The 17163-nt window shown below is 37.3% G+C and overlaps 3 protein-coding genes across 4 annotated transcripts; all 3 read left to right on the forward strand.

Moving 5' to 3' along the window:
• Positions 1-152: 152 nt before the first annotated feature.
• LOC109111732 (elongin-A-like) lies at positions 153-4242 on the forward strand. The gene is made up of 9 exons (XM_042744959.1): positions 153-672; positions 1204-1475; positions 1563-1674; positions 1809-1961; positions 2232-2329; positions 2465-2645; positions 3025-3151; positions 3310-3458; positions 3636-4242. The coding sequence occupies exons 1-9, from the start codon at positions 168-170 to the stop codon at positions 3695-3697; spliced, it is 1659 nt and encodes a 552-aa protein (XP_042600893.1). The 5' UTR covers positions 153-167; the 3' UTR covers positions 3698-4242.
• A 163-nt stretch (positions 4243-4405) lies between these two features.
• LOC109111731 (PITH domain-containing protein 1-like) lies at positions 4406-7566 on the forward strand. The gene is made up of 6 exons (XM_019124719.2): positions 4406-5032; positions 5286-5329; positions 5479-5556; positions 6674-6778; positions 6883-6991; positions 7201-7566. Exons 1-6 carry the CDS (start codon positions 4832-4834, stop codon positions 7300-7302), a joined length of 639 nt encoding a protein of 212 aa, XP_018980264.1. The 5' UTR covers positions 4406-4831; the 3' UTR covers positions 7303-7566.
• A 736-nt stretch (positions 7567-8302) lies between these two features.
• On the forward strand, positions 8303-16406 carry lypla2 (lysophospholipase 2). 2 transcript variants are annotated; one of them, XM_019124718.2, is made up of 10 exons: positions 8303-8454; positions 9729-9821; positions 11531-11562; positions 11653-11718; positions 11842-11889; positions 12450-12520; positions 12749-12822; positions 12916-13017; positions 13113-13289; positions 14544-16406. In XM_019124718.2, exons 2-10 carry the CDS (start codon positions 9744-9746, stop codon positions 14592-14594), a joined length of 699 nt encoding a protein of 232 aa, XP_018980263.2. In that variant the 5' UTR covers positions 8303-8454; positions 9729-9743; the 3' UTR covers positions 14595-16406. The 2 variants fall into 2 exon arrangements, with proteins under 2 accessions (XP_018980263.2, XP_042600894.1); XM_042744960.1 differs by lacking the exon at positions 8303-8454 and adding an exon at positions 9601-9631.
• Positions 16407-17163: the final 757 nt, after the last annotated feature.

Here is a 17163-nt window from a genome sequence, read left to right on the forward strand (position 1 = left end):
AAATCTTACTGACCCCAAACCTTTGAATGGTTACCAGTACCAGAAGTTACCAGTGCTAATGAGTTTTAACTCAGGTTTGATGTTTGGCGGGTAATAATTTTGGAACCCTGGTTGTGGTGTTGCTGTCTTCTGAGATAAGAGATGAATATATATATGTCATATGTCATATGTTTCATGTTTATCAAAAGCCAAGTGTAAAGGAAGGGCGTTCCCACTCACGCATTAATGAGTCTGGAGGGCACAAACGAGTCCGGGAGCGGTCTCCAGATGAGCCTCCACTTATAGAGGAGGAACAACATGAAGAGATGGGATACCAACATGGCTACTCCCCCTCCCCTCCACAGAACTACAGCTCACAGTACAGTCACAGTAGCGCAAGGGAGTATCAGTCAGATGAATATGAAAGCCCTCCTGAAGAGGAGCCAGAGCCCAGTCCCCCACGCAATGACATGAGACACAGCAAGCCTAACAAAGAGGCAGTCAGAGAGCACAATTCCCAAGATATTTGGGAACAGGAGAGACGGAAGAATCGTCCCACGGGTGTCGGCAGCAGTGAGGAGAGGTCGCATAGAGCCGACAGAGAGCAACAGGGTGGGACGAGTCACAAATCTAAACACAATCGACATTTAAGCCCACATGAAAGCAAAAGGGAAAAGAAAGGAGGAAGTGATGGTAAGAAATTTTTGCTTGCTTTTATTGTGGTTGACATGACAATACCCCTAAAGAAGCCTCTTATACTCACCATGGCTGTATTTATTTGATTAAAAATACAGTAAAAACAGTCATATTGTGAATATATTATTAATATATAGTCATATTGTAAATGTGTTTTTTAATTTAAAATATTTTTTCTCTTGTAATATGTTTTAATAAAGTCATTTATTTCTGTGATGGCAAAGCTGAATTTTCAGCAGTCTTCAGTGTCACATGATCCTTCAGAAATCATTCTAATATGCTGATTTGCTGCTCAAGAAGCATTTCTTATTATAATCAAACAGTTGTGTTGCTTTATATTTTTTGTGAAACTGTTTTTTTCCAGGCCATTCTTTGATGAATAGAAAGTAAAAAAAAACAGCATTTATTTGAAATCTTTTGTAACATTAAAAATGGATTTACTGTCACTTTTGATCAATTTTATACACTTCCTCTCAATAACTTAAAACTGACTTGTATAAGGTTTTACTTGAATTGTCTTTGCCTTTGGAAAATCAAGGGAGAGGAGGGAAATCCCAGAGCCAGTGGTTGAGGATGAGGAGCCATATGAGGCTCCAACTATGTCTTTCGAATCCTTTCTCACATACGATGCTCCGACCCCAACCAAAAAGAAGAAAAAGCAGTCCTCGCGACCCCCTCAGCCTCCTGCCGCAATTCCTTCTGCTTCCTCTAAGTCTGGCAAAGCCAATGGGACCAGTAGTAAACACTCAAAGCCATCCTCTTCCTCAGTGACCACGCCTGTTCCGGAGAAACGCAGGAAGGTGAGGCTGAACTTGTTTCTCAGACTAGGTGACGGGAAACCAGATTTTGTCCATGTGTCGAAGGATTTCTAATCATTATTTCTCCAGGTAGTGGATGTGGTTCCCACACTGCCTGATATCCCTTTGCCAGCCATCCAGCCCTACTACAGACCACTGCCCTCCATTGATCTTACACCACTGTCCCCCCAGAGGCGCAAAGGTATGCGTTTTTCTATTTTCTATCCCTATCAGATTTAGCCTATCATACCTGAAACAATCTGAATTAAAAAACAAAATAAGTATATAAATCCCAATGATTTTTTTTCTGCATGGACTCATGTATTTCTTCTCCAGTCCCACTGTCATATGAGGAAGAGGATGGTGGCTACACAGGGCGAAGACTGAACTCTAAAATGGTGGTGTACTCTGGGTCCAAGACTGCGTTTATGCCGAAAATGATGTCTCTGTATGAACAGTGCATCAGAGTCCTTCAGAACAATATAGATTGTAAGTTTTCTCATTCTCTGATCATTTGTTATAATAGTAATTATTGATTAAATATTTTAGTATAGTGTTTAGCCCTAATGTGCTGTTACTGGGTCAGTTAAACCCTATATAATCAAGAGTCGCAGTCGGATGTGTGTGAGAATTGTGATGACACCTCGTTCAAATCACATCTGTAAAGGATGCCATGATGTTTCAGGCTGGCTTAAGTATCAACCACCAATTGACCTGAAATGAATCTGCGTTTTACTGGTATTTCTTGCATTCTCTTAGCAATTGATGAAGTTGGTGGAGTGCCATTCGAGATTCTGGAACCAGTTCTGGAGAGATGCACTCCTGAGCAGCTTTACCGGATTGAGCAGTGTAATCCAGTATGTGTTCACATTCTCAGTCATAATACTTATCTTAAGAACAACACTGCATTCGAAGTTTTCCTGTTACAACTTAGCATGGTGATTTAAGGCTTATTTTTGGACTAATCTTTAATTTCAATCCTCTCTACTCAGTATTTCACAGAAGACTCAGATGATCTGTGGATGAAACACTGCCAGCGGGATTTTAAACATGAACCTCGACAAGAGTATGAATCTTGGAGGGAGCTGTATCTCCGGCTCCATGAAGAAAGGGAAGAGCGTCTGCGCAAGCTCACAGAGAACATCTCCTCTGCCCATGCAAACAAACCCAAAGGTACACACAGGCAGTAATCAAACTTATTGCATAGAAAATATTAAAGGGATAGTTCACCTAAAAATGAAAATTCTGTCATCATTTACTCACCCCCATGTCATTCAAAACCTATATGAGTTGATCTCTTATGTTGAACATAAAAGAAGATATTTTGAAGATTGCTGGTAATCAAACAGTTGGTGGTTCCTATTGACTTCCATAGCATTTATTTTCCTACTATGGAAGTTAACGGGAGTAAATGATGACATAATTTTCATTTTTGGGTGAACTATCCCTTTAACATTGTAGCTCAGTGAGTGCAATACAAAATGTAGGTGAGGATTTAGTAAACTGTTCACAATAATAACAGTGTTTTCTCTATATTGCTCACTTTTAACAGGGCGGCAGGTTAAAATGGCTTTTGTCAACTCTGTCGCTAAGCCTCCGCGAGATGTCCGCCGTAGACAGGAGAAGTTTGGCACTAAAAATGGTTCTACCAGCACAAGCGCTGCTCCTCCATCTGCCAAGTAAATGAATGCTGCATTAGTCACAAAGATGCCATTAGTCATGTAGATGAATCTTTATCATGACGTTTTAGCTGACAATCTGGTTTTCTTCCCATCAAAAAAAGAGAAGCGTTTTTTTGTAACTCCATTTAAATATTATGCTAATTCGTCATATACAGGATCAGACCAGCAACAAACTACAGTGCTTACAGCAAATCCAGTGATGGTGGTCAGTCTTCTTTTAGCAGTGCCCCTGAGTCCTCCTCACGCCCCTCTGCTCCCAGCAGTGCTGGTGCTCACAGTGCCAGAGACAAACCACAGGTCAAAAGTGAGTCTAAGAGGAAATGTTGTTGCTGTTTATCTTTACATATTTATTTCACAGATGTTTATGTATTGTATATTCACCGTTAATGTTATTAAGATCATGTCCAATATGTGCTCATTTAATCGCTTGAACAGGTTGTTTGAATGTGTCTTGCAACTTTTTCTGCTTTTTGTTTTCCAGAAGTTGCTCCAATGATGGCTAAGACTATCAAGGCATTCAAGAACAGATTTTCTCGGCGGTAAAAGGAAAAATGTTTTTGTGTGTGTGAGATAGAAGAGAGAACGACTGGAAGAGGAAACATTTTTTTTTGCTGTAATGCTTCATAGGAAATGTGCAATGCCTCTCGCGCATCTTGTCTTTTTATGCTTTTTAATATTATCAGTACAGCTCACTGGACGCAATCACAGAAAATATCTGCATCAACGACCATCCACACTCAGTTATGTCATAGCATGTTGTAAGCGTTTTACGAACACAGAAAACAAGTGGTACACTACAGATTACCGTGTGACACCAGAACCCAGACTTTCTGTTATGTTTATTCAATTGCTTACAATAATCATTGCATTTTCATGAGACTAAGTATACGATTTAATTGTAGAGTGAGAGGGAGAAAGAGATGAGATGTAAAAAGTTCAAGGACTGTACACTTCCACACCATCATATTTATTTTAAATCTTGGACCTGGCAGTCCTGGACCTTGCCTTGAATAAAAGATCAAGTCGTTTTAATAGATTTTATGAAGTGCTCTATGGGAATTTTTAATAAAAACCATGTGTTGATCTCACCATGTTCTTATTTATGGGTGTTTCACATCTTGGTTATGATGATCAATAACGAGATTAAAATTAAAATTTTCCATTTATCACTATCCTATCACCGAAAATGGGAATTATGTCATTTTTTACTTCGTCTCGTGTTGTCCCAACTTGTATGACTTTCTTTTCGTCAGTGGACCACTAAAAACATTAAAAGGTCATTATGCCAAAAACATCTAACCTTTGTGTTAAACCTAAAAAAGATAATGATACAGGTATAAAACAACATTAGACCGAGTAAATAATGTCGAAATATTAATTTAACTGAATCAATGGCACAGCTTGTTTTCTTTCCACTTTACGATGACGCGAAGCGACCAATGAGACGTTAATGCGTCACAAGAACGCGACATTGGTTCCCTTGTTTTTTTATTGGTCCAATCACGTTCCACGTTTCGTATTTGCGTGTTGTCTACTTTCCCACTTCTACCACCTGTGTAACTACGATATTAGCATATATCACAGAAGCCGCTACTAGAGCAGTCGTACGCACCTCTCCAGTCAGCGTAGTTGTGAGTGTTTCGGCACTTTTTCGGTCCCGATCTGCAAGTTCACGCCATGTCTGGACACGGTCACGGCCACGGCGGCGGACACAGTCACGGTTGCTGTGAATGCGATCACGAGCCAGCAGAGCGAGGGGTGGAATATGAGCTGTACATACGCATTGATACCGAGAAGCTTCAGTGTTTGAATGAGAGCCGAGACGGAGACGGTAAACTGGTGTTCAAGCCTTGGGATCAACGCACTGAGAGGACGAAGGTACCAGTTCACCTGGCTTAGTTCTGCAGGAGGTGTGACATACGTTACATTATCCTGTCAAACTGCCAATTAAGACACTTCTCTATTTAATTACATACTTAAATGCATACATGTATGTTTATTTTACTTTATATGAACTCTTCTAAGTAAAAGTCAACGGTTGTCTTTGAGAAATTAAATAAACTGGTTTTAATAAACTCGGTTGTCAGATTGCTGTTCCTGTTTTAATGCATGTCTTCTGTTTTAATTTCAGTTTGTCGAAAGTGATGCTGACGAGGAGCTTCTGTTCAACATACCGTAAGATTTGTTACAAGCAGAATCCATTTCAGTTTCTTTTCTGTTCTAAATTATCGTCTATTTAATATAACTTTTAAACGATTTGCCTAAACACTAAGTGGTTTACCGACAGAAGTTGATACAGTTGCTTCATATGGTTAAACCTGCAGGTTTACAGGTAGCGTGAAGCTGAAAGGGATCATTATTTCTGGAGAAGATGATGAGTCACACCCAGCTGAAATCAGACTGTGAGTTTGCACTCACTGTAAAAACAAAAAAAGTGTCACATATGGATGCAATGCAATATAAACTGTAATGCAGTTACTGCTTGCTGAACTTGAGTATCCAAGCAGTTTGTTTTAATAATGATAACTGTGCAGCTGCTAAACTATTAAAGAGAACATTGTGTAAAAGGCTAAATATTAGAACATTTAAAATAGTTTTGTCTGTTGTTGTACATTTGTTTAAAATAAAAAAATAATAATAAAGTAACAATGTTTTATGCAAATAATTGTATAAAATATATATGTATTTAATTTTTATTTTAATTTATCTATATATCTTAAAATTTGTTTTAAAGGAATTGTTCACACAAAAATGGGAATTGATTGAAAATGTACTCAGCCTCAGGCTATCCAAGATGTAGATGAGCTTGTTTCTTCATCTAAACAAATTTGGAGAAATTTAGCATTGCACCATTTGGGGAAGTCGTTAGGGGAAGTCGTGGCCTAATGGTTAGAGAGTTTAACTCCTAACCCTAAGCTTGTTGGTTCGAGTCTCGGGCCGGCAATACCACGACTGAGGTGCCCTTGAGCAAGGCACCGAACCCCCGACTGCTCCCCGGGCGCTGCAGCATAAATGGCTGCCCACTGCTCCGGGTGTGTGTTCATGGTGTGTGTGTGTTCACTGCTGTGTGTGTGCACTTTGGATGGGTTAAATGCAGAGCACGAATTCTGAGTATGGGTCACCATACTTGGCTGTATGTTACGTCACTTATTTGCTCACCGATGGATCCTCTGCAGTGAATGGGTGCCGTCATAATGAGGGTCCAAACAGCTGACAAAATTCATCACAATAGTCCACAGTTTTTATGAGCGTTTGATAAAAAAAAAAAAAATCTCAGAATCAGATCTCACTCTCAGCTCTCTGATCAAAAACTCAAACAAACTCACCTGTATCTTGGTTGGCCTGAGGGAGAGCTTCATTTTTGGGTGAACTATGCTCGGGCATATATATATATATATATATATATATATATATATATATATATATATTAAAAGAAAAAAATCTCTTGCAGCATCATATATGAATAATGCAGTTACAATTTCCATGAATGAGTGTTGCAACTGGGTACTTTTTGAGCAGGTACAAGAACATCCCTCAAATGTCATTTGACGATACAAGCAGAGAGCCAGAGCAAGCGTTTCGTCTAAACAGGGATCCGCTTGCTGAGCTTGAGTATCCAACCAAGTAAGCAATTTTAAATATGTTAAGGTGCATAAGCACATTAATAGTACATCCTGTATGTTGGACACTATAAATCTATGTTGACCATGCTCAAATGTTTTATTTAGAATTGCAAGATTCTCCAATGTGGAGCACTTATCAATCCACATATCTCGAAACTTTGGGGCAGAATCCACTCGTGTGTATTACATTGGTCTGCGGGGAGAGTACACAGAGGTCAGTATTGAATAAAACATATCTTGTTATAACAACAAAAACACTTCCATCATAACTGGTGAAAGATGCGCCATATTATGACGATATTATGCTGGTGTTTATGTTTTTATTCATATTTGTTTTGCTTTGGAGAGAAAAATAAGATAAATCCAGAAGCATCTGTATTTTTGCAGTCACCTTCATCTAGTATCTTTTTATCCCTCTTTCAGGCTCATAGGCATGAAGTCACAATCTGCAACTATGAAGCAGCAGCCAACCCAGCAGATCACAAAGTGGAAACTATTACACCCCAAACACATTTCATATCATGACAGACGGAGGAGAGAGAATCTCACGTGTGCTGTGTGACACCATAAAGTCAAAAGTGTGCATGAGTCTTGATAACGGTGTTCAGATAACAGCTGATGAACTGAGAGAGCCTGTGTGTTCTTTGTTGTGTTCAACAGGGATTTCTTTACCAGGGTTTGTTCATCTGCAATTCTGTTAATGTGCCAATTAACCTTAGGCTATATAAGCATAATTACTTAATGTGTGCTTATATCAAATAAAAAGTTTATGCTTCAACAAACAGAACAGTTGAGCTGTGCAAGAAGTCTGTTCCTTAAAAACATCTCTAAAGAATGCCATCTAGTGGAAATTTTGTTGTTCTTGTTCTCATTTTTACAATATCTTATACATTCATTTAATATTGTTTTGCATTATTACCTTGGGTAAAAATCTGACATTAAAAACTACAAAATGTTTTTTTGAGTCCTCAAAGTGATGGATTCATGTAATTTGTGTAAAAAGAAAGTTTTTAAGAACATTTCCTGGTTAATGTTACATTTGGCATTTCATATCACACATTTTACAACAGCTTCTGTTATTCTGCTATTAATTAATTAATGGTGCACTTCTACAGTTTTAGTTCATGCTCACATATAAATGTCTATTGTGACAGGAGCAGTGGACAAACGGTTTGAGCATACACTTTCACTATAAATCCATTGCTCTTCACATTTTTTTTTTTTTTGGTGTAATACAATAAACCACTTCAGAAAACGCTTAGATATTTTGTATAACGGTTTTATTGATTTAAAAGGTGTTACAGCTGGGCCCAGATGTTAAAGAAAGTGCTGTATTGGTGTGTGATGGGCTAAATAATAGACAATTTAAATATACAAAAAATTGCGGTCTGTTGTGGTAAGTGTTTCATAGATTTAAAAATAATGAACAACAAATAAAAATACAGTGACAAAAAGAGTTATTTAAATAATTAACATTTTGCATTACGTTGTAGCCTTACGCTTACAAAATAATGCATTATTTACAGATTACTACCTAAAAATGTTTGGAGCCGCATTGAACAGTTGCAACATTCAACATCACGCGGCTGAACAAATATGGTGACATCACAGCGCCATGACTCCGCCCCTCTCCGGCAGCAGGAGCGGAAGTTCCGTTGTGACCTGGGATAGCAAGCGGTGAGTCAATAAATTTGTAGCAGTGGGCCACTGTTTATATCTGCTTTTTTTCCCGGTTGAACCCTAAATTTTAATCTGCTCACTGACCTTGGCTTTATTCCTAGCTACATAGGCGCAAGCTTGTCGTTGAGTAGCGTAATTGTGCGATTATTCGCGGGGGTGTTGGAGAGCCAGATAGCTCCATGTACGAGGCTGTGGATTCATTGTGACAATCATACAGGCGAAACAGGATTAAGCTGCCTAACTGCGATCATGTCGCTCGAGTATTAATTGAAACGACCTGGTGGCTTTATTTGTACATGTACCCTTTCCTTGATTGCGACAGGTTGCAAAAAAATTAGCTAAGCTTCGCCCATTTCTCTGTTTTCGCTGCCCATCCCTTTCTTCTCATTCTTTTTGAATATGATCGTGGTATTCATAGCAGGATTCGTGAGAAGGATTATCGCACTGACGCATTAGAGATTATCAATACAGTCATTTAGTAATGTGTATAAGTCGTGGTGTAATCAAATGCATATGGAGACAATGTACTTTAGTTGAAAAAGTTTATTTTTCTGGTATTTAGAGGAGAATGCAGATGATTTGATAGAAATATTTGATAACATGTGCAGTAATAAAGGCAGACTGACCCATAAAACCAGTCTGGCACATGGAGTTCATTCAAGTGTTGAAACACTTAAGGCTTAAACTTGTGATAGGGTCACCCAGGCCACTCAAAAGACGAATGAAACCTTTAAACCGGAGTGTTTTGCCTCCTGTAGCTGTCAAGAATCAATTTTTTAGGGCTGTCATGTGATTCCAGGAAAACAGGGACCCGTGGTTTTCATTTTAGGCTGCATTAGAAACCGTTTTCTGAGAACTCCTATTAAGCAGATGTCTGCAAGTACAAACTTGTGATCCGCACAGCCACCAGCAGAAAACGAACCCCTGTCTGTATGATTAACGTAAGCATTTGCGCTTATCCAGTAGGTTAAATCAGCCTGTAATTTTTACATTACCTTCCAAAGTGCTTTTTCTTTTTGACGTCTAGATGCTCTGCAGGTGCAGTAGAGCACTTTTAGCTTTAGTTGGGCATGAATTGCTAGCTGAAATTACTTTAGGAAGTAACACTGGTAATTAAACCAACTTTTGTTAATCATTCTGCAGCCTGCTGACCGTTTCTTTCTAAAATCGTCTGGTTCGTATCCAACACTTATTGCCTGGGCCTTTTTATTTTGCATAAACATGTAGTACTGATTGCATTTGAACATTTTGTCTTTGTGTTTTCCTAAAAGCACTCCTCACATTGTATGTGTGGCAACAACATGTCTGTACCTCTGCTCTCTGAAGCCGTGACAGTGCCTGGGACGGAGAAGGAAACGGCTGTGGTGAGAGACCAGTCGAATAATTAACTCAATTCTAATCTTGTCCAAGTTATTCATTAGCATTACACAGGAAAGCCTTCAAATAAACCAAATCAGTTATTTTAAGTTTCATTAAATAGTTCACCTAATCATAAAAAGTAATTTACCCACCCTTATGTTGTGAGTAAATTAATCTTTCGTTGGTTTTCAAAACACAAATGAAGATAGATTTAATCAAATCTGAGAAGTTTCTGTCCCTTGAAAGTCCAGGTAACCAACCGATTCAAAAGAAGAGATTCAAAGATTTAAAAAGACCATAAAGGCATCTCAGATAATGAAAATCAGCATGAAAATCAATAAGGTTTGTTCTAGCGCATGGCATGCATGGAAATCTGTGTTTATCATATGTAATAAAAGCCTAAATTAGATCTGTTGTTCATCATATAAAGCAATTGTGTCTCTTCACAAGACTTGGATTAAACAGTTTTATTCATATGGATTTATTTTACAGTGCCTATGACCTTCTTAGATCTTCTAAGTTTTGGTTACCTAGACTCTAAAAGAGAGACAGACCTCTCAGGTTTCATTAAAAATATCTTAATTTGTCTTTCAAAGATTAACTAAAGTCTTCTGGGTTTGGAACGATATGAGGGTGACTAATTGATGCCAGAAAGTTCATTCTTTTAATAGTCAACATCAGTGTTGGGGAAAGTTACTTTTAAAAGTAATGCATTCCAATAATGCGTTTCTCCCTAAAAAAGTAACTAATTACGGTACTTAGTTACTTTTTATGGAAAGTAACATGTTACGTTACTTTTGCATTACTTTTTAGTTACTTTTTAAATGTTAGCAGGGTTTGATTGTTTTTAATATAAGAAGTTCTATTTATAGCAAATATAAAAGCCCTTTCACACCAAAAAGTGTAATGAATAAACCTCAGGCTGAAGGAAAAGTAAATTCACGTCTGTACAGAAGAACACAGGAGAAGACGGTTCAACAACAATAAAAAACAATGAAGCACAATTGTTAGTTTATCTAAAGTCATTTTTGCTTATTAGTATGGTTGAACTGGATCATCAAAGGTCAGCAGCAAAGGCATTGGTTAATAAAATGGGATTAGATACATTTGTGTTAACATATTTAATTATTGCAGGTTTGCGTCATATTCTGAGTTTGCATTTCACTGTTTTAATTCATTTTGATGAATATTACATTTTTTTTTTTTTTTTTTTTTTGCGAGTGGGATGAATTAATGCACATTCTCATTTAGTCTATAATTACATCATGCGCACACGACGCCTCTGTACTTCTGATTTCTCCCAGTATGGGGACAGGAGACTTGTCAATCGATAAATGGGAAAGCAAAGTAACTGGCGTTACTTTTTTGAAAAAGTAACTAAAATATTTTCTTGTAAATTAAAAAGTAATGCTTTACTTTACTAGTTTCTTGAAAAAAGTAATCTGATTACGTAACTCGCATTACCCCCAACACTGGTCAACATACAACCTATACTGTTACTCAGATTCACATTTACAGTCCAAATCTTCAAAAAGGCTGCCTGCTGCCATCTTTATTGGAAGAAAAGGGTGAATAGATTCATAGAAAGCTGAAGTTTGCTATTGAGATAGTATCTTCATATAAAATAACCACAAAGTCAGCATCAGACAGGAAATCTGGCCTATTTTGGGCTGTGCAGAGATAAGTTTCACATCATATTCTGTAAACTTTGCAGGTGATCTTCCTTCATGGCTTGGGCGACACAGGGTACGTTCTGTTTATTACCTGCCTGTTGCAGGATCTTTTAATACCCCCTGGCCTGGTGTAGAAATAACCCAGTGGTGTTACTTATTATAGACACGGCTGGGCTGATGCCATGACGTCTATTCGACTGCCATACATCAAATACATCTGCCCACATGCGTAAGTGAAAACCTGTGAAATATTTTTTTGATGTGTTGATTGTCATGCAATACAAAAGTGTTAGTATCACTTGATTTACTTTTTTAATTTATTGACCACAAGCCTATCATACTTTGACTCTAGACCCCGAATCCCTGTAACACTCAACATGAAGATGAATATGCCCTCATGGTAAGTTTCCTCTGCTGTAGATAACATTAAAATCTAGTACATTCACATAAAATGCAGTGGTAATTTAAACCTGAGAATAAATAATGCCTAGGTTTTTGAAAAATGTAAAACAAAGAAAATGTATGGAGTAAAATGAAGAAGAATTTCAAATTCTGTACTCTTATAGGTAATTAATAAATCAAGTGGCTCTTTGTACACATGGTCAGATGTTACATAGCCTACTTGTGGTCAAAGCAAACAAAATACTAAGACATTCTGAAATTCATTTGAATTTAAATTTGTCATGCAACTCTTATTCATTTATAACAAATATTTAATATAATATACACTACTGTTCAGTCAGAAAGATTTTTGAATGAAAGGAAAACCTTTATTCAGTAAAAATGCATTATTGATTAAAAGTGACAGTAAAGAAAGATTATTTTTTTTAAAATAAATGTTGTTATGATATGATATAATGTAATATGGGAAAATTGTATGAATAAAATGCTAAATAAAGCATTTTCACTATTGGACTCTTGGATTTCTCCCTTAATTCTTGTATAATGTTTTCCTTTTAGGTTTGATCTGATAGGCTTAAGCCCAGAATCACCGGAGGATGAAGCAGGGATTAAGAAAGCAGCAGAGAACAGTGAGCAAAATTTGGTTTTGTACATACGTGCACATTGGGACAGTTTCCTGAATACAAATTTCCCATCACTAACAAGCATCCAAAAATGTGCTTAGTCTGTTTCATCATATGTAAAACCTCATGAAGAAACACGTCATGTTCATGAGACACTTCTTGCCAGAGAATATTTTGGTGTGTTGAAATTTGATTATGTGGCACTAAGTGTAAACCACTCTTTTTCTTCGATAGTAAAGGCCATCATTGATCACGAGGTAAAGAATGGTATACCATCCAGTCGTATCATTCTTGGTGGCTTCTCTCAGGTAAGTGATCCATCCTGAAATTTTGTACTATCACTCAAATGGCTGACATGGCAGGTGCTTTTCAGTTCCTCTTTTGTGGTCTGTACTCTTCAGGGTGGAGCTCTCTCTCTCTACACTGCTCTGACCTCTCAGCAGCAACTAGCGGCTGTTGTCGGACTTAGTTGTTGGCTTCCACTTCACAAGACTTTCCCACAGGTACAAAACGTCAGCAGTGAGTTTGTGTGAGGACAAATATGTATATATGTAAATAGGTATGTGTGTCAATATTGATCTGCTTTTTTATCCATTAGGCTGCAAGTGGGAGTGGAAACAAGGGCACTCCCATTCTGCAGTGTCATGGCGAGATGGATCCCATGATCCCGGTGCAGTTCGGGGCCATGACGGCAGAGAAGCTCAAGACCATTGTTTCTCCACAGAATGTCACCTTCCGCACCTACCCGGGTCTCATGCATAGCTCCTGTCCTCAGGTGAGACTCTTCTGTTACACTCACAGAAGCCTAAATTTAACATGTTTTGCCATGTTCAAATTCAATATGCACAAAACACAACAACAAAAAAAACTGAATTTGTTTCATGTCGTCTTTTGATTTTGATTTAATTATTTTTATTACTTGCATTTATTTGATCAAAAAACAGTAATATTGTTAAATAGTATTACAATTTATAATAACTGTTTTCTGTTTATATGTATTTTAAAATGTAATTTATTCCTGTGATGGCAAAGCTTAATATTTAGCAGCTGTAACTCCAGACATGTTTTTTGATGACTAGATTGTTCAAAAGACATTAATTTGAAACAGAATTCCTTTTTAACATTATGTATGTCTTTATTGTCGTGATCTTCTTATGTATTGTCTTTTGACCAATTTAAATGCATCCTTGATGAATATAAGTATTAAAGGGGCTGTATGTAAGTTTTTGACTCTGCTAAAGCGTAAATATACCATAATATGTTGGCAGATATTTAAGAAACATGCTAAGTTAACATACTTGTTTATCTGAAAAACAATGCTACATTCAGTTATTCTCCTTTAAAAATGTGCGTTCCGGGTGGAATGTCGATCTCTTTTTTTGGTTTGTGAAACCCACTCACTGCCAGTTTACCCAATTGTATTTCGGCACCCCGGGTTGCCAGTTGGCGGAAAACACAGCATATTTCATTTCATTCATCGTCAAGTGTGCTCATTCCTGTTGGTGTTATCAATCTGGCAACCTGCCTGTGCATCAAGTCCAAGGAGGAGGGGCCGGGTGAAAAAAATCCTCTCCAATATTTTGAATTTGGACTGCAATACCTAGTTCAACCACTCGGTGTCAATCCTACATACAGCACCTTTAATTTCTTTTAAATAATTACCTATCCCAAACTATTCAGTGGTACAGCAGCCTACAACAGCTGTCATTGGGGCAGTACCTTTTCAAAAAGTACTTATATGTTCCATACTCTAGTGGTAAATAAGGTACAAAATTGATTTGATTGAAAGGGTACCGCCCTTGTGACAGTTTTTCCGTGTAATGTAAATATTGCAAAGAACTGCCTGGATATAGTTAGAAGCAAGCTCCTGTTCTTTATAGGACACTTCATGTAACCTAATAACGGGATGAAGTCTGAACTGTAATCATGCAAAATATTATTTTAGCTTTAGTACATTGGTTACAGTAAAACTGTATTATTCATTCATGCTAGTTCTAACACCCATACCACTCTCTGATTGGCTTTACAGGAGATGTCTGCTGTGAAGGAATTCATTGAAAAGCAGTTGCCCCGAGTCTGACCTCATTCTAGCTCACTGTGACCCTTAGACACTGACCTCTCACCTCCGACCTGCCATTCTCCCACAGGAAACAGCCATGATCCCCTACAACACGAAACGACACACATGAGCATGCACATTCAGTTGTACATACTGTGAACATGCAACACATGCATACCATGTCATCTCACACGTTTCTTTGTAATTTCATACATCAGTGGACATTCATTAAAAAGGTGATATTAAAAGTGGCATCCGTACATACAATAATATTCCATGAAAGTCTTTTGGCCTTTTCTTTAAGGGAGACTCATTAACTTTCATTATACATTCCTGTACGTGTTACATCTTGAACCATTATCCACTATCTCTCTCCTCTACTCACTCCTCTGTCTCTTTCTCTCAATAAGCAAGGCGGTAAAGGTAACATTTTGCTAGACAGCTCTGTAACAGAACTCGGGAGAGTTCAGATGCTGCAAATCTGTGGTGGTGGTGGAGGAAGTTAGTGAGATCCCGGTGCCGTCTGGAGTGACTTGCGTCGCGCTGCTCTGCATGCTGTCCCACGGTGCATGCCTGTGGTGGGGCTGCAAATCATATCTTTTGCTGAAATATCTTTTGTTCTCTTGTTTTTTAACTAGAAATATGAGAAAGGCAAGTGAAAATGGCTCAAATAAACTGCGCAAATGAATCATTCAGATCTTCCAGTATGCTTTGTTCTTCTAAAACAATTCACAGAATGAGAAAATATTATTTCATTTGTGCCAGAATGAAATCTGGCACCAATGCGTTGAATCTTTATGCAAAATTATGATTTATTTATTTTTTTTAAATAACACAATATATAATAAACTTATTTAAAATAAACATTTTAGAATAAACACACATAACCAGTTTTAGATTTGAGTATTTTATTGTATAATAATCAATGATACTAAGCTCTTGACATCACATATTAAAAATAATCCGAGTGAATCACTCCAGACGGCCGATAATATTTTCCAGTTGCTTTAAATAGCTTCCTCAATCCTCCCTAATTCCCTGTCCACCTCATCCTTCACTCACGTGACCAAACACATTCAAGTGTTCTGGGGTCTCAGATTGCAAATGTATATACATTTCAGGTTCCGTATTATTGCATAAAAGTATTGTTTACTGACATGACCTATAAATAAAAGACGGAAGGTCACAGTTACGCAGCAGCGTAGTTGATTAAGCCTGCTGATATTAAAGAAGTAACCTTGATTAGCTATAAAAATGGAAAGATGAGTTTGCAAACATGGTTGCTATAGTCATTTCTCTCACAGTTTGCTTGTATACATTTGAAAATGGATTCAAAAGGTTTCTGTGTGATGATGTATAAACAAGTTGTTTGCAAAGTAGTGAATGTTGCTTTTTTAATCTAAATAGATGTTCTTCGATATATTATTTCACTGTTATTTTAATCTTACAGAGTCCATTTGACTTCCATGTTTTCATAACTCTTATGATCCCCTCTTTTCTAATTGGCATTATTCCTTATTATTAGTTAGAATAATTTCTTGTTTCCTATGTGCCCTGTGGCTTGAATGTTTATTGTATGAATCATGGGCATGCCAGGCACAAGTCGGTCAGCAGAAACTGGCAATATCTTTGGGTTTAACAGTGAACTTATCAGTTTATGTCCACCTGAGTTGTATTTTGTTGTTGGTTTTTGTTTTGTCATTTGTGCTCGTTTAAAAAAATCTGTCATGTTCTTTTGTCTTTGTCTTTTTATTTGAAGTGTACTGAGGGACAATTGGTTCTTCAGAAACTTTACCGAAACACCTGTATGTGAAATAAATGATGCAAATCATAGCAAAGCAGTCCTGCGCATTTTATTGATAATGCTCCTTTAATAATTTTAATGTGATATAGATGGATCAATTTAAGCAATTTGATTGAACTTCAATTGAACAAGACATTCCCAGCATCAAGGTCTTGCCCTGTCTTTGTTTTTGTTTTCCTAACAGGAGGCAAGCAAATAGACCAAAGGGTGTAACAGTTTTAATGCAGAAAATGTCTTAAATATCTAACAGTAACAACTTCTTATTTTATATGAAGGTCAAAATGTACACAAACCCTAAAGGAAGTAATCTAGCTGGAGCAGAAATGCTGTTGACAACGGATGACCTGTTTTGACCACTGCTTGAAATAGTACTGAAATCAAAGAGTGATCAAAAATATGCCCTAATTAAAGAACGCAGGCCTATAAAACTGCCTCCGTCTTTCATCAGAATCATTTGACAAATGCATAACATCGATTCAGTGCCATCTATCTAAATATCAAAATACCCAGATTGATTCAGATCATATTTCTTCAGAATCTACTAATCGCGCAATAACTCAAATTTACATGACGGAGTCGATATTATTCCTTTAGGTGGCGTAAACGCGTTACTTTTTTCGAAAAGATCACATCTGTGACCAAAATGTTCTTTGTGCTTGAATAATCTAAAGTTATTAAAGTGGTCATATGATGCGATTTCAATTTTCCCTTTCTCTATGGAGTGTTACAAGCTCTTGGTGCATGAAGAAGATCTGTAAAGTTGCAAAGACTAAAGTCTCAAATCCA

This window comes from Cyprinus carpio, chromosome B19 (genome assembly GCF_018340385.1).
Source record: "Cyprinus carpio isolate SPL01 chromosome B19, ASM1834038v1, whole genome shotgun sequence".
Taxonomy (NCBI): domain Eukaryota; kingdom Metazoa; phylum Chordata; class Actinopteri; order Cypriniformes; family Cyprinidae; genus Cyprinus; species Cyprinus carpio.

Excerpts from the sequence above, each read along its gene's own strand:
- LOC109111731 (XM_019124719.2), top strand. The coding sequence starts at position 4,832 with ATGTCTGGACACGGTCACGGCCACGGCGGCGGACACAGTCACGGTTGC. Across the intron at positions 5,330-5,478 it reads GAGCTTCTGTTCAACATACC|GTTTACAGGTAGCGTGAAGC; the intron begins GTAAGATTTGTT and ends TTAAACCTGCAG. Across the intron at positions 6,992-7,200 it reads TGCGGGGAGAGTACACAGAG|GCTCATAGGCATGAAGTCAC; the intron begins GTCAGTATTGAA and ends TCCCTCTTTCAG.
- LOC109111732 (XM_042744959.1), top strand. The coding sequence starts at position 168 with ATGTTTCATGTTTATCAAAAGCCAAGTGTAAAGGAAGGGCGTTCCCAC. Across the intron at positions 2,330-2,464 it reads GGATTGAGCAGTGTAATCCA|TATTTCACAGAAGACTCAGA; the intron begins GTATGTGTTCAC and ends CTCTCTACTCAG. Across the intron at positions 3,459-3,635 it reads AGACAAACCACAGGTCAAAA|AAGTTGCTCCAATGATGGCT; the intron begins GTGAGTCTAAGA and ends TTTGTTTTCCAG.
- lypla2 (XM_019124718.2), top strand. The coding sequence starts at position 9,744 with ATGTGTGGCAACAACATGTCTGTACCTCTGCTCTCTGAAGCCGTGACA. Across the intron at positions 12,521-12,748 it reads TAAGAAAGCAGCAGAGAACA|TAAAGGCCATCATTGATCAC; the intron begins GTGAGCAAAATT and ends TTTCTTCGATAG. Across the intron at positions 12,823-12,915 it reads TTCTTGGTGGCTTCTCTCAG|GGTGGAGCTCTCTCTCTCTA; the intron begins GTAAGTGATCCA and ends TGTACTCTTCAG.